The 16,542-nt window shown below is 37.8% G+C and overlaps 1 protein-coding gene across 1 annotated transcript in view; it reads right to left on the bottom strand.

Moving 5' to 3' along the window:
* Positions 1-925: 925 nt before the first annotated feature.
* The window catches only part of CXXC4 (CXXC finger protein 4), a 110,321-nt gene continuing 94,704 nt past the window's right edge, over positions 926-16,542 (bottom strand). The window contains exon 3 of the mRNA XM_063458394.1: positions 926-3,238. Within this exon, the coding sequence (XP_063314464.1) occupies positions 3,194-3,238 (45 nt within the window). The 3' untranslated portion in view covers positions 926-3,193. The remainder of the gene's footprint in view (positions 3,239-16,542) is intronic.

Genomic DNA, 16,542 nt, shown 5'->3' with positions numbered 1-16,542 from the left:
CTTTATTTAACAACACATAAATGTCACAAAAACAACTTTACCGGGCAACTTTAATGTGTATTTTTTACAGTTTTGTACATGCCCTATAGGTGATTTTCTTTTCCTCATAAATACACTGTTTTCCAAAACTGCATTTTTTCCATAATTGCACAAGCATACATACACCTTACACATATATCTGTTCGAAAATGGATAGATAACAGCACAGTTCAGAAATAGGAGAACAATGTGACGGGAATACATCTTCATGGGCCATAAAATGTTTCTTAATAATAATAAAAAATATCTTCGTTCTCTTGTTTTTATGAAAGTGTAATCTTTCTAACATCCAGTAGGAGCTGTCTTTTATTCACTAGGAACATAGTAGATCTCAGTGTGAGACTGCCAAATGTAATGACAAACAAAATCTGGAACTTTTAGCTGTTACAGGGTACCGACTGTTTGAAATCACTATTCATCTAAACATGATCAAAGACCTACTACTGTTTTCTTGCTTAAGATATTTGACCCTAAATGGTATGTTCATTCAACACATATATTTCCCCATTGTCGGATTATAGATATAACCAATGCAAATATTTTTATTATTTTGAATTAATTGTAAGAGTTACATGCCAAGGATTTGGAAACACAAGTCACTGCTTTTCTAATACAGGATGTGAAATGGAATTTTACACACCAAGTGCGTGCATTTTTTAATTATTACATCATTATTTCTTCTAGTGCCCAGTGAAAATAATATATATATTTGTTTGTTTTTGCTTGCCCTCTACTCTTAACATACATTCTACTCAAACATTGTACATAACTTCTTGTTTCAAAAGAAACTATAAAATTTAACTTAAAAATCAGAGGACATTTCAATTTGAAAATCCCCATAATGTGTCCAATATAACACATCGGGAAACTGATTTTTTTTTTTTTTAACAAATACATTTCAAAAGAAAAAAAAAACAATACTGTTAAAACATTCTTTTTTTTTTTTTAAAACAATTTTCTATGAATTTGGCTTCACCAAAATCTAAACATAATGTAGAAAGGAAAAAGGTCTAGAAAAAAAGTGACTATATTTTTACCTTCATCTCCCTATGTTTCTAAACATATGGATTTTTGACATGGAAAACACCACGATTACAATATATAGATTCATCAGATCTTTAAAACAAAAACAATAACACATCAAGACATGCAACATTAGGGTATAAGACAGCGAGTTCATTGACAGCAATATCTTTGTAGATATCATACACCTAATGTAGCCTGAACTGACATTTTTTATTTCTGAAAGAGCAATTTGTTTTGTTTTGTTTTTCCAAAAGGAGAAGAACGATTATAACCAGCCGATGTGCAAATAAGGCTTTACTGGGTTTATTTTTTATTCAGAAAAATATATAGTTGTTGATGGTTAAGCATTTTTGCTAGAGAAATCCTATTCAGTTTTGTAAGACGCATACACAATTAAGACTTTTTTTTAAAAACAAATACCCCATAAAAGTGCTTTAGAGCTATCTATGGTCCTTTAAGAACATTTGTTACCAAACACAAAATAATAATGGACGAGACTCATTTTGTTGCACACATTTTCCCTGAAAAACGACTACTAGGCAATGATAAAATAACAATAGTAATAATAATACTCTTTATTGTTGGGTTAACGTTACACACTCAGAAATGTTGTGTAAACTTCTTTCATGGTAGACAATAGGAAGCCTCTGTTAATGGATTGGTCCAAAGCAAGGGTCGTCATGTTTGACCCTTCAGCTTTTTCTGGGCTACTAATGTATTGACCATCTAGCTCCCAGTCTGCATGGGGTACTTGACTCATTGTCCAAAAACCTATACAAGATTCCAGGCATTTACCAGGCAAACAGTGGTGCAAATTGACACGGTACACCACTGACATTTACTCTAGAGAGTAATATAATAAAACAATATATTAAGTGCATTTTAAGATTATGTAGTATAGTCTGGACTTGGGTCTATATCTAGAAAACAGTATTGCTATAAGTGTATAACATTTTCCATTTAGAAGATAAGATTCTGAATTTAACACCATGAAAGTCTGGATTTGCCTACCCTTTTTTTTTTAGAAACAAATTTTACATGTTGTGTATTGGCCATGTATCACTCAGGTCATTCCATTATGGAATACTTTTTGTATTACATATATTTTAGAGTATAACTAATCAGAAGGTGTGTACTCATTATCACTATCAATGAACAATGATGAGTCCTTGAACAACTAATTCAAAAAAGACTAGGGGATAAAGCAGTGGAAAATGCTCCAAAGATATATTGAGATTTTTTAAGATTTTTAAACTGCTAAAAGCGTCCACCCAATGAAAGATTACACTTTTTGGTTGGATTTCTCCTCTTAAAAAGGGGAGTCATGGGACGTTTATCAAATATGGCCAATTCTCCTACCGTCAGGTGACAATAATAAACAAATTGATCTCAATCTTTAACTTTAGTGGAATTATGAATTGAGTTGTTGAGCGGATTTGATGCAAGGTAAAACAGTGCTGTTGCTGTTGTGGCTAGCCAGCTGGCAAAATAATGTTTAAAGCTAGAATTTATTGCTCCAGATTTAACCTGCATGAGTGCAGATGGGCAGTGAGCAACACATTGCTTTGTAACAAGCTGATCACTACCCTGGCACTCAATGGTTAGGTTGCAGAACCACACTGCTGCGTACAAACTGTTACTCTTCATATAGGTGCTCAGACATGATTGTCTCCTTGTGTCTAAACGCACAAAATACAAGCTGCTATCTGTACAGTTTACAGTACCAAAACACATATTTGGAAATGAAGTATAGATATGTTATTCATTTTTTTTTTCAAAGTTACATCATATTACAGCAGGGGTTCACCCAAAATGGTTCCTGTACCAGTTACTTTCAGGTAGACAACAAGTTCACTGTTAATTATAGCTAGATTACATTAAAGAAAGAACCTGTGTATTAAACGTAAGTAAACCAGCCACCCCTAGGCTCAGGTGAATGTTTCTTTTCTTTTCTTTTTTTTTTTCTTTTCTTTTTTTTTTTATATTCAGACTTCATTGAGGAAACCCCTGTACATCAGTGAAAATAGTGTCTAAGTATAATCTCCAGTTGTGGACTTTGCAGTTCCCAAAACAAGACCAGTGCTTGTCATTCACTTCATAATGTCTTGAAAGTAAAATATATATCTGCTTAAAAGAACCATCGGAATGCTTCAGCGCTTGGGACCGGTGTTCTCTGCAAATAAAGAAAAGAATACCTTGTTAAATGTATTATTTAATTACAAGATAATAATAATCAACTAATTTCATACGTGATATGTAAATGTGGAAACTTTGGCAGGGTTGCCTTGAAAAGGTGGCCGCTGTGAAGTAATTTAAGCCCACCCCAGGGGTGGACTAGGCACTTGAGCAATCGATTAAGGACTCACTTAGCAACAAACCTGCTGCAGAATTTAAAAAAAACACTCAACAAGCAGCTAACTATAAGGGGTCCAGCCATTCAGAAGACCATGTTAATTGGGCACTATGACAAACCCTGACCCCACAAAAGGGAGAAGGGAGAAAATAAGGAGAAAATAAAATCAGAGAAGATTCTAAGGAGCCACAAAAAAGACAAGAATGGAGTTAAGGAGCCACAAAAAAATTGGAATAGGGGATTAAGGAGCACAAAAAACAGCAGGGTGCACCCAAAGGGGAAAAAGAAACAGGGATGAGGACATAACAGCAAAACAGGGGAGACTTATTAGGGGAGTTACTAAGAAAGACACAAAAATGGGTTGCGGGGGGGTGGGGGTTCTCAGGAAGGGCACTTAAAAGTGGATGTAAGGGCACATTGCCTTCATATTTTGGTAAGCCCCAGCTTGCCAACACCCAAAACCAAAAGTGTAATTTCTCCACCCATTTGTTTGGTTGTCTATTATTTATACCACAACTTCAGCCCCAGTTTGGATCTGGGACATCAATATTATAAAATAGAAAAGCTGGCATACATCAAGTGTACACATTGTATTTGATGTCATATGTACTTTCTCTTTACACAGAGGGGTATTTCTATTTCCAGTTACACCCGAGTGTGCTCACAAACAGCCAATATTATTAGAAATAGAGCATCCAACTTAAAAATAAATAACACAAAATGGCGTAGCAGGAATAGGAAATCATATACACTATTTTTGTGTTGTCAATATGTCAATATAGAGCAAGAAATATGCATTTTAAGATAACAAAGCAATTAGGTTCACCTACGCCACAGCTAAAATATACTTGAGAAACAATTACAAACATGATATTTCAAACTTTCAGCACTACACTTTGGACTTCATTTTAAACAACATATTCAGATTAAGGAACACCTGCCAATATAATGCTGCTGATCCCATTGACTGATGTATCTTAAGTTAAATACACTGAACACACTGCCAAATATTGGTCACCTGGGCTACAAATGTAAAAAAAAAGCCCACAAACTGAACTTGTTTCAATCAGTAATAGGACGCTAGCAGCAGTTAAGTTTAAAATTCAATTACAAATTAGTCACAATAAAAATGCATGTGGTAAACAGATAACTCTTTCTTTTTTTTTACTTTCATTACACAGAAAACTAACAATTTATACCAACGCTTCTTTGCCTCCACCTTGAATATTTTTATTGTTTTAGTTTTGTAATGTTTAGTGTTCAATTTACAAGTGCAGTCCAAAAGCTGCAGCATTCTATGACATGATCAAAATCTAAGCCCCTTCAGGCATCATTTCAGCGAAACCTCTAATGATTTAATTTTCTGGATAATTTTCTCCAAGTAATCATGGGGAGTAGACAGCATGTCTGTCCAGTAGCCCACCCCTCCACAATGGCTGATGTCTGTTGCCTCATTCTTCTCCATGCTAAATGGATGTTGGTCTAATTTAATGAATTGATATACATCCCTTTTCGGCAGGAAATATTGGCTTATATATAACTTGGAGTCAATGCTTTAAACGTCTGTGAAAAATATATACTTTTCTGAAGACCTCATAAAGGAGTATAACATGAGATTTAAACATAAAGTGTCCCTCTTACATGACAACTATCATGTAGTTATCTGCAATTATCACTTGATGATAACTGTTTTTTTAGTGTGGAGGTGATAGTCTTGGAACTGCATCACAATTTATAAACTGTCACAGAAAGCTAAGAGGAAAAAAATGTAATAGTATGTGATCTGAATCGGGGATTTGCATAACTAGGCAAATAAATTCCCAGCAATCCCCTATGTAAGGAAAAGGAAATGTGTTTTGAACTTGCTGATAATGCTGATGCTCATGGTCCCAGGGGGAATTCTAGGACTTGAATAGGTAAGAATAGTTTAATCATTTTTTATTGGGGGTGGGGGGAACCAACAAGTAACAATTACATATAAATGAAATTGGCCAAGGAATTGTCGATACACTGTATACGTATTTGTTAAAGTGCTAAATGATGCTGCAATGACCATATCTGCTGAAAAAGCCTCCTTAAATAATACAGCAATAAAGGAAATTCAAATATAAATGATTTTCTTTCAGTGAAGTTATTGCAATCCAAGTGCTAAAACAGTCTTAAGTCATACACATTCACAAAAGTGTACGCTGAAATCATATATATGCAACTCTAGAAAATGCAAAATATCTGTCATGTCCAATAACATATGTGCTCTCATTAGTTGAAGTGCACTGTTGCTTTCTTTATGTGTATTTTTTTTTTTTTTTTTTTTTTTAATGTGACCAGTGCTAGAAGTCCCCCAAACTGTTAGTTAGGAATGCAACGTATGGTTCTAAGACAGTCTGAATCATAGAATACCATTGTCAATGCTTTGCACAGACGGACTGCATACAGTACTAGTCCCACACAGTGCAACGCTGTACAAAAGCCTGCAGGGCTCAATGTGTAATGAGGAAAATATAAGAGCTATGGTCACGGAAATGTATCCATATCATCAGGGCATGTTAGTAGCTTCCAAAGTCACTTGGAATACAGACATCTGGTTTTATACAGGCAACTGTACTTGCTGTATGTGGTGTTATGAAAGAAGTTTTACATTCTGCTGGAGTTTTGTAATTCTATTGTCCCCAAAACACAAGTATATTCCTTATTAATACTCAGAATAGGGTATTGTATAGTGTACAGACATCTTGGTACTTATTGTGTCCAAAATCTTTAAATCACATGCGGAGGTGTACCAAGTTCCCATGGCATTAAACAAGTCAACAATCCCAAGTCAAGTAACAGGCTGAGCACCAAACAAATAAAACAAATTAAGGATGCATGTTCATTAAATAATTCAAAAAATCAGTTAAGAACAGTTTTCCCAAAATAATAGCATAATTTCTATCACACCAAACAATATCATTATTACTTATTACTTAAATATGTGACAAAATGAGCACTATAACCATAAATACATTTTTGTGGATCTGTTCAAGTCAAGAAAGTCCATAACTACAGGCTCAAGTTGATTCTTACTAAATAGTAAATAGGTAATTGGCCATTCTAACAATAGCAGGTTGGATATTTTAAAATCCATTTTCAACTATAGCTGACAAAAACAGTGTGATTTGGTGACTTTGTCACCAATGTGCCTAAAGGCAACCTCTAATTATCTGGCAACATGTCTATCTCTCAGCTTTAATGCCGGACACTTGATTTATTTATACAATGCACCATGACTACCAGTGCAACATTTTTCATAATATTGTTTTAATTAACAATTAGAATGCGGCATGGTTGTGTTGCTCAATGATTTGGGCGCTTACAGGGTTATATCAGCCATGCCATTCTTTTTATGATGACATAAGGCTTAAAAAAGGAAGCAGGGCTTACTTCACTTAACAGAAGGAAGCATCCTTAGAGCGATATAAATCTTTAATTTACACTATTCTTATCTACACCGCACAGTATCACATGTACTATATTGGTAAATGGAGTGTAATTTCAGTGCATTGTGGTTAAATTGCATGCTTATTATCCTTTCACCATAATCATTCCAGTAGCATTGTTTAATTCTTAAATAATTTCATTTTAATGTAGGTTATGCAGCTATTTTATTTCTTCCGTTCTATGCATATATACGTTGGCATATAAAATAACAGCGGAAATTAAAAAATGCACAGTTAAACCCAAGAGACAGGCACTGACAAAGAAATATGAACAAGGAAGCAATTATTTACTTCTATATCTATATATTATAAATAAATACATTTTTTTGTTAGTTTTTTTCATAAGCAGGAACATATTTAGATTTTTACCATTTTAAACACGCCCTGCCCCGGGAAGCATGAACCATACATTGTAGGTACAAGGTAACAAATTTGCATCATACAGTCAATGGCCTGTTTGGTGCACCCTTCTAACACTGCTATTTTGGTGCACCCCTTTTGTCCACAGTAGAGCCTGATTTAGTTAAAGGAACACCATACTGTCAGGCATATATAAACATATTCCTGACACTATATGTTTAAAACTTGATTTGTGTCCCAGCCCCTGTGAAAAAAAGGTGATTTTTTTTACCCCTTTCCAGCACTGCACATATGTCTTAGTGGCTGGCCCTGCTCATGCTCCACCTCCTAAATCATCAATCTTGATGATCTCAGCAAATCCAATGCTTCCCCATAGGAAAGCACTGGGAGGCTAATGTGCACATGTGTCAAAACACTGTGATGTGCCAATCAGCATCTCCACATAGAGATGCATTGAAACAATGCATCTCTATGAGAAACATTCAGCACCTCCATACAGGGCATGGAGATTGCGAACACCTCTAGTGGCTGTCTGAGTGACTGTCACTGGAGGTGTCCCTAAGCAGCAATGTAAACACTGGCATTTCTCTGAAAAGGCAGTGTTTACATTAAATTACCTGCAGGGAGATACTATAAACACCAGAACAACTACATTGAGCTATAGTGTCCCTTTAAGGCAACAATTAGGCTAGATGCTGGGAACATTTCTTAAAAATTCTGGTCCATGTTTACATGATAGCATTACACAGTTGTTGTAGCAGATTTGTTGGCTACATAGTCATGTTCTTAATCCATCATTCCACTATATCCCAAAGGTAGTCTACAAGATAGCTATCTGGTGTCTGCTGAGGTCAGTGCAAGAATACTAAGGTAATAACAAATGCTCAATTGAGAAAATGTTCTCAAACTATTATCATACCAGGGTGAGATGTTTACACAAGGCGGGATGGGTCCATGGATTTATGTCATTTTCTGAAAATTTTATTGCCTACACTTTTCAAGTCAGCAAAATTCATGATTTATCCCACCACATAAGACAGGCCAGGCTTTCCTGTCTTATACAGTCCTAGTATGGGGCACCTGTGCCTGTGAGTTTTCTGTTCCTGAAGCACATTCTGAGAATGTATAGGTGTTTTTCTTTATAGCACTGTTATAATATGTGGCTACTTCAGCTACTGTCACCTTCTTAAACCCCCAACAGTCAAGCCGTACTAACCTGACCTCAGTTATTCATAAGTAATTTTGCCCATAAAACAGCTGTTCAGTGCATTTTATTTATCTGTTTTGTTTTCCACCACTAAACTGTAGAGATTGGTTGGTGTGAAAATAATAAAACTAATCAAACTACCACAACTGGCTCCCCTATCATTACACAGTCCACATAACTTATCATATCACATTTACCTAATTCTGACTTATTTGTCTGAACAACAAAACAACTGGCACATGCCTGGCATTGATGAGCAGGAGTATTTGAGTGCCTAATGAAGTAGCCACATAGTGTATCCCAAACACATACCTAAACATAATCAGTCACTATAGTAATATATCACTATTGCAAATCTCTGAAAAGAATGATTGACCCACCTCCATTTTGTAACAATGAATAGTAAGTGAAAAAGTGACAAAAGGTCCCATGAGATTATGGAAGATGTGGGAGCTGGTACAAGTGTTCAACTTGGGCAGTGCTGGCAATTTCCATACATTGGATAATGCACCAGACAAGGAAGACAAAGGATTCACCTGGATACAGTCTTCATCCAGCTTAGTTTCTGAACATATCACAGTGACAGATATCATAATCACTTCACAGGACAAAGCTCCATAATGAATCATAAAATAGGTCATTATTGAAGAGTAATTTTAATGAAAGATGGACTGAAGTGGAGTTGGATAGTTGAATAGTTTTTAAAACTTGTTCATTGTAACATAGGGAGGAAGGATATTGGCTTCTTGTAGTTTCTTACAATGTATTTGCAAAGCTGTGATATATTTTATTTTATTCATTATAGTATATAGTGACATCTGTGTCATCACACATGCACAATTTACACACACAAATACTTTAAACGGGTAGAGAGTACATTTGGCACAAACATTGGAGATGATTTACTAAACCAGCTTTTGTTTTATTTTGGTTTGCTGGCCAAAATGGCATTTACTAGGAGCAAAACGTAAGCAGTGCTGCAAGAAAGCCTCAGGCAGCACCAACAAAGCCACTCCTTAGGAAAGAACAGAAACTGCAAAGCCATAACACATTAACTGTGTGACACTATGGTTCCTTGTCCGTAAAATAACCTATTTTCAGCAGAAAATCCTCATGGTTATTAAGACAATGTTAACCACTAACTGTGCGCTGTCAGCAAGATTACCTAGCATGTATTAGTTAAATGAGTGCCCTTTCAGAGTGATGCTTTTCTCTCTTCTGTGGTGTTTATAGGGCAAAATTAGTTAAATACAAAGAATAGGGTTTATGAGACTCTACTATTAACTATAGAGCCCCCTCTCCCTCAATATTAAGCAGAAGGACCAAGTGATTTTCCCTGTTTTTCCTCCTTTTGTGCATTGGTTGGAGGGAAAGCAATACTGTGGGTAGTTTCATGTTGAGGCCCAGGAAATCCTACCTATGTCAGTTTTTAAATATCTGCCAACACCTAGCACACATTAGGTGGGAGAAAGAGCAGGTTACAATCGGGGGTCTCAGAGGTTTCATTGTATATTTTTTGAGAGGTTTAAGGTTTCAAAAAGTGACAATACTTTCTGGTTTGGGCTGTAACTCACTTCTACACTGCTCTAGCAAATCGTTCACAGTGAATGTTCACTTACACATGATGTATTGAGCTGACATATTATGGGCAATAATGTAAAATCCATTGTGAAATTACAGAAAATGACCAAACTGTTCTGAATACTACTGTAAACTTTTAATAGAGCAGTTATTGTACTGGCATTTGAATAGATGCCAGATCAAACGGAGATTACAAATTTGGGCACTTGACAATACCGCCACATTTCCCAACCAGACACATTTTTCCTATGCTTTCAATAAGGGTAGAATTTAGCAGTTTTCAGTTCATTGAGATGGATTTACAGTGCAGACCTTATACTCCCATATTTGATGATTGGGATTAACATTTGTTGCACAATCTGTTTCCTTATCACAACATTTAATTGGGAACCAAGCTAAAATGTTAATGTAAAGTATGGATGCAAGTTTTACGGATCACTAAATACCAGAATGACTTTGTCTTGTTTAAAGGGATACGCTATCCCAAAGAAATGTGTTTTAAGAAAACATTGGATTTGGTCAGAGCAACCCTAGCCTGGTTCCTCGCCTGGTCATCCCCACCCCAAACGTAAAATAAATAAATACAATAAAAAATTAACCATCTGTTCCAGCACCAAGGGCACATTCCCCCTGCAGTCCAATCTTCATTACTGACGGGGAAGGGAAATCAGAGAGTGTGGGCTGAGTGGAGGATATGGGTGGTACAGAGGGAGCGTCATGCTGCTATTTGCTGTCTTCTGCCAGTATGCTGTGTGTACTGGTGTCAGATGCTAAATCTGCATGTAATTTATAATGGCAAGCCCGGAACTCTTACTAATGATGCTTCCTGGAGTTACAGTTACACTTCAGTGAGCAGCAGAGGGTTTTATCTCCATATGTAAAGCATATCATAGCGAATCTCTGCACAATATAGACTCTAGGCACCACAAGCACTTGTAATCACTGAAGTAGTCATGGTGCTTAGAGTAACCCTTTAACTTTGTTGATGTTATGAGATGTTCTGCCCAGCTTCTGACATCAAAAGAAGAAAATCTCACTTCAATGCATGTGAGGTCTATCCATTTTAGTCCATGAAGATTGTATAATCCCCATTCACAACTAGAAAGTACAAATTTCTCCTCCTCCACTGCATGCGCCAGTAGCACATCAGCAGATCACTGCAAACAGCGCTGTTGATTTACTTTAATCAACCACAAGGAAATATTTTAGAATGGGTGATGTGTGGCAATGGGGGTAGGGTTAAATGAACAATCCAAGCACCATAACTATTACAGTTTGCTTTAGTGGTTATGGTCCCAGGAGTGCCCTGGCGCCCTCCATAGTAAGAAGTCAAACCAGTGCAGAGAGCTATGGGCTCTCCATCGTCATTAATGGTGCAGTGAGAGGTGACACAGGTAAGAAGTGAAACTATTAAAAACTGTTTAATTACTTGAAGTGTTCCTTAAATGGAAGTAAAATGTTGCTAACCATTCGTTACATAAATATATACTTTTTTTTGTAGTAGTAACTATAACTGAGTATGCAAAATGCTGCAATACAACTGGATGCCTGGATTAGAATGGTTTTCTTTTGGAGAGCTGTCTTGTAATTTGTTCTTAGGGTATTTAGCTGCATATATACTTTTCTCATGTTTTTCCTTCTTCATAATTTTTGGTTAAGAATGCTGTTAACCCTCACTACAAAGTACCACATTACATGCTATTCTGGCACACAAAATAGATAATGGATTAATACAACTTTCCATTATAAGGTTACCTTCAGAGTCTTCCAGCAGTAAATAGATTATTAATATTTAAGCATATAAAACATTAACCTTGGTGTTTTAACACAGCTTCACAACATCAAGCTACGAGACAAACAGCAAGCAGGATTCTTGCTCTTTAAAGTCCAAAACCTAGATAAAACATTTTATTTTCAATCTTCACTAAAGAATATTGTGTTAACAACTGTGCTAGATTTTTACAAGAAATAAAGGTCAATTTACTAGAGCCCAAAGCTTTAGGTTTTGACACCAATGCATAGTGTTGCCAAAAATCTATTTACTGGTGGGTGTAACATACCCTAATAAAAAAAAAAGGCAGCAGACCGGTAATAGGAAACTATAGACACAGCAACACTATTAGCTATTTATTAGATGGCGTAGCAATTTCACAGAAGTATAAAGACATTTGTGACGTAAATGCTAAGGTGATCTTACTCCAAGCGTAAGGTCCCACCAGACATATGACGCCAGTGTAATCAACCCTTACAGTGCCACAGTGGAGAGAGAGCAGCAAAGCCGCAAGCCTTGGTTATGTCATTATAAATATTACACTAGCTTTATGGTATTAGAAATCTGTCTGAGAGTGCATTGTAATGGGCTGGTTTACAAAAATCATAGTCTACTAAAGACCTTTCAAGCTACAAAGGTGAATAAAGACTTTTGTCACTTGAAGAACAGTTCATTTTTTGTAAATATATATTTTTCACTGAGAGAAATTTTCCAGGAAGAATATATTATATATAATATATATAGAGAAGGACTTACATGCCCCTTAAAGAAGACAAGCCGTAATGCCTAGGTAGAAACAGTCAGTCTTGCAGGTCTCCATCTTATCATGCAGACTAACAATGGCATAATCAAGTTTCAAAAATCGAACATTTCGAGACTCGTCCAAGAAAAAAACAAGGAATAACCCAGGTTCACATAATGTCCCATTCACAAAGTAATTTCCAAATGTTGTGTCGAAGAAGATAGAAAGTAGACAGCATTGCAAAGTGAGAGGAAAAAATAGAGAGAGAGAGGGAGTTGTCAGGATACTAGTTGATCAAGCACGCAGAACTGTATCATACCTAGGACTAAAAGTAACGTCTTACCGGGCCTTAGAATGGCCGGACTGAACATACCCGAGAATAGTCAGAATACTTGCCGAGGTTGGGGACACAGAATGAGGCACAATGATGAGGGAAAGCCAAAAGTCAAGGGTACCAAAAAACAGGGAAGTCAAACAAAGCCAAAGTCAATAACCAGAAATAAACGCTCAGGAACACACTCTCGGACAACCACTAAGGGAATACATGACAGGGCAATGAGGAAAGGCAAGAAAGGAGTTTAAATACGTCTCCTTTAAATCCGATTGGTCGTACCCGGCCTCTGACCCCCGAAACGTGCATGCGCGTCTTTTGCATGACGTCATATGCATGTTGACATCCACGCGGGTGGACGTGGGGTTACAAATTGGTATGGGTCCACAGTGGCTGATGTTCTTCAGTATGCCGCAGGAGTCAGACACCATGGCACAGTGCTGCCGACCAGCATCTCCACCAATGCCCGGAAGGTAGTTATCCCCAGAGATACCACAAGGTGAGGATGAATATGTGACAGGAGTAGAGAGGAGAAGGAGGGGAAAAGATTGAATAATGGGGACAGGTCCCGTTATCATCCAACTAGCTTTACGTAGAAAATCAAACCATCCTGCCAACTCAAAGGAGTGTCTATGGCACATTAAGAAGTGCCTGAAATTCAGAAGTTTCTATAGTGGTTATCCATTGTGCTCAAATTGCCATATACATTTGAGTATAGCCTGAGGTGCTATAAGTTCCTCAATCGCCCTGAGGTCCTTCAACTTGGAGAACCAGATGAAGAGCAGTTCAGCCTTGTGCCCTTCAGCTACAGATTATTACTTTTTGTGGAGTTTTTCTGTGAGGTTTTTCGGTCATCTCTTTTTGTTTTTGTTTTTATAGTTACAACAAAATAGAAGTATTAAGATCTTTTACTTTAAAAGATAAGGTTAACATATGTATAATTATATTTTTAATTGTATTAGGATTTTGCTCTATGTGTTAGTGATTATAGAATGTAGGGTATGTACCATGAGAGGCAACTAGAGACATGATGACCACCTATCATATTAATTGGTCTCCAGACGCCCCACTGGTTAACCCCTTAAGACCGCAGCCAAATGTACAAGTTGTGAACCCCAAAAAATGTAAACAAACCACAGATTTTGACTATATGTCTGTTCAACAATAATTTACCTCTTTCATATTAAATGCACCCACACTTATTATATATCATTTTATTCAGGGGAAACAGGGCTTTCATTTAACATCAAATATTTAGGTATGGAACATAACGTAATATGAATACAATATAAAAAAATGAGAAAATACGATTTTTAAAAATTTTCTTAGTTCTATGTGACATTCTAACTGTGAATGTCATAATACTGTTTGCTTTTACTGCAATAAAATACACATATTTGTATTCAGCGATGTCTCACGTGTAAAACAGTACCCCCCTATGTACAGGTTTTATGGTGTTTTGGGAAGTTACAGGGTCAAATATAGCATGTTACACTTTTCAGTTTTTTCACATTGAAATTTGCCAGTTGGTTACGTTGCCTTTGAGACTGTATGGTAGCCCAGGAATGAGAATTACCCCCATGATGGCATACCATTTGCAAAAGTAGACAACCCAAGGTATTGCAAATGGGGTATGTCCAGTCTTTTTTAGTAGCCACTTGGTCACAAACACTAGCCAAAGTTAACGTTAATATTTGTTTGTGTGTGAAAAATGCAAAAAACTAATTTGAAAGCCAATTTTGGCCAGTGTTTGTGACTAAGTGGCTACTAAAAAAGACTGAACATACCCCATTTGCAATACATTGGGTTGTCTACTTTTGCAAATGGTATGTCATTATGGAGGTAATTCTTATTTCTGGGCTACTATACGGTCTCAAAGCCAACGTAACCAATCTGGCGAATTTCATTGTGAAAAAACTGAAACGCAAGCCTTGTATTTGACTCTGTAACTTTTGAAAACACCATAAAACCTGTACATGAGGGGTACTGTTATACTTAGGAGACTTTGCTGAACACAAATATTTGTGTTTCAAAACAGTAAAAAGTATTACAGCAAAAATATCATCAGTGTAAGTGCCGTTTGTGTGCGAAAAATTCAATAAATTTCACTTTCCCTGACGATATCATTGTTGTAATACATTTTACGATTTTGAAACACAAATATTTGTGTTCAGCGATGTCTCCCGAGTAAAACAGTACCCCCCATGGGGAGGAGAGGGGCAGAGACAGTGTCAGCCAGTGATTTTACATCACTGGCTGACACACAGGATCAGTGATCACAGTGACTGCCTGTGACTGCCTGTCACTGTGATCACCTCCTGCAGATCCTGCCTGCAGTTACTATGGGTCAGCCAATAGGCTGACACATAGTAACTCTGATCGCAGTGACAGGCTGTCACTGCGATCAGATCGCAGGGAGAGGCTGTCTCTGCATTCAGATCGCAGAGACAGCCTCTCCCTGCGATCATACTCTGCAGATCGCGATCACTGACCGCAGGGGGACTGCCTGGGACTCCCCCGAGTGAAAATGCGGCTGGCTCCATGTGTCAGCCGATTTTAAAATTGGCTGACACATGGTAAATACCGATCGCAGTGACAGCCTGAAGCTGCAGACCACGGTCCCCAGGCACAGGGGGACTGCCTGGGGGGCCAGGCATGCCGCCCGACCGCGATCTGCAGCGGCCATGTGCAGTGGCGTACACACAACCCATGGGGCCCCGGTGCGAAAACTGATCCGTGGGCCCCCCCGCGTGCGCGCTTACGCTGCGCGGGCAGGGGCCGCAACACATGGCGGCGGGCACCGGGTCGCAGGGCTGCGACCTGTGTGACCGCGGTATGTACGCCAGTGCATGCATAAACACATACACTTTAAGGACCACTACAGACACCCAGATCACATCAGCTCAATGAAGTGGTCTGGGTGCCAGGTCTCTAGTTTTAACCCTGCAGCTGAAAACATAGCCGTTTCAGAGAAACGGCTATGTTTCACTGAGGGTTAATCCAGCCTCTAGTGGCTGTCTCATTGACAGCCGCTAGAGGATTTTCTGCGATTCTCACTGTGAAAATCACAGTGAGAAGACGCTGAACGTCCATAGGAAAGCATTGAATAATGCTTTCCTATGGGCGGTTTGAATGCGCGCGTGGCTCTTGCCACGCATGTGTATTCGGAGCTGAGAGGCGGAGAGATTCCCAGCGCCAAGGGAGTCCGGCGCTGGAGAAAGGTAAGTGCTTAAGACACACACACACTCTCATGAACAGACGCACACATTTACTGACAGACACACACTCAGTGACAGACATACATACACACTCACTAACCGATGCACACAAACATACTCAGTAACAGACACACACACTAACACACACTCTAACACACACACACTAACATACACTCACACACACACTCTAAGACTAACACACACACGCTAACACACACTCACACACACCAACATACACTCACACTCACAAACACACACTAACATACACTCACACACACTAACACACTCACTAACACACACTCACACACTAACATACACTCACACACTAACACTCACAAACACACACTAACATACACTCACACACACTAACATACACTCACACACACTAACATACACTAACATACACTCACACTCACAAACACACACTAACATACACTC

This window comes from Pelobates fuscus, chromosome 6 (genome assembly GCF_036172605.1).
Source record: "Pelobates fuscus isolate aPelFus1 chromosome 6, aPelFus1.pri, whole genome shotgun sequence".
Lineage (NCBI taxonomy): Eukaryota > Metazoa > Chordata > Amphibia > Anura > Pelobatidae > Pelobates > Pelobates fuscus.
Note: the sequence above shows the minus strand (reverse complement) of the source record. Positions and strands in the feature narration are given on the sequence as shown.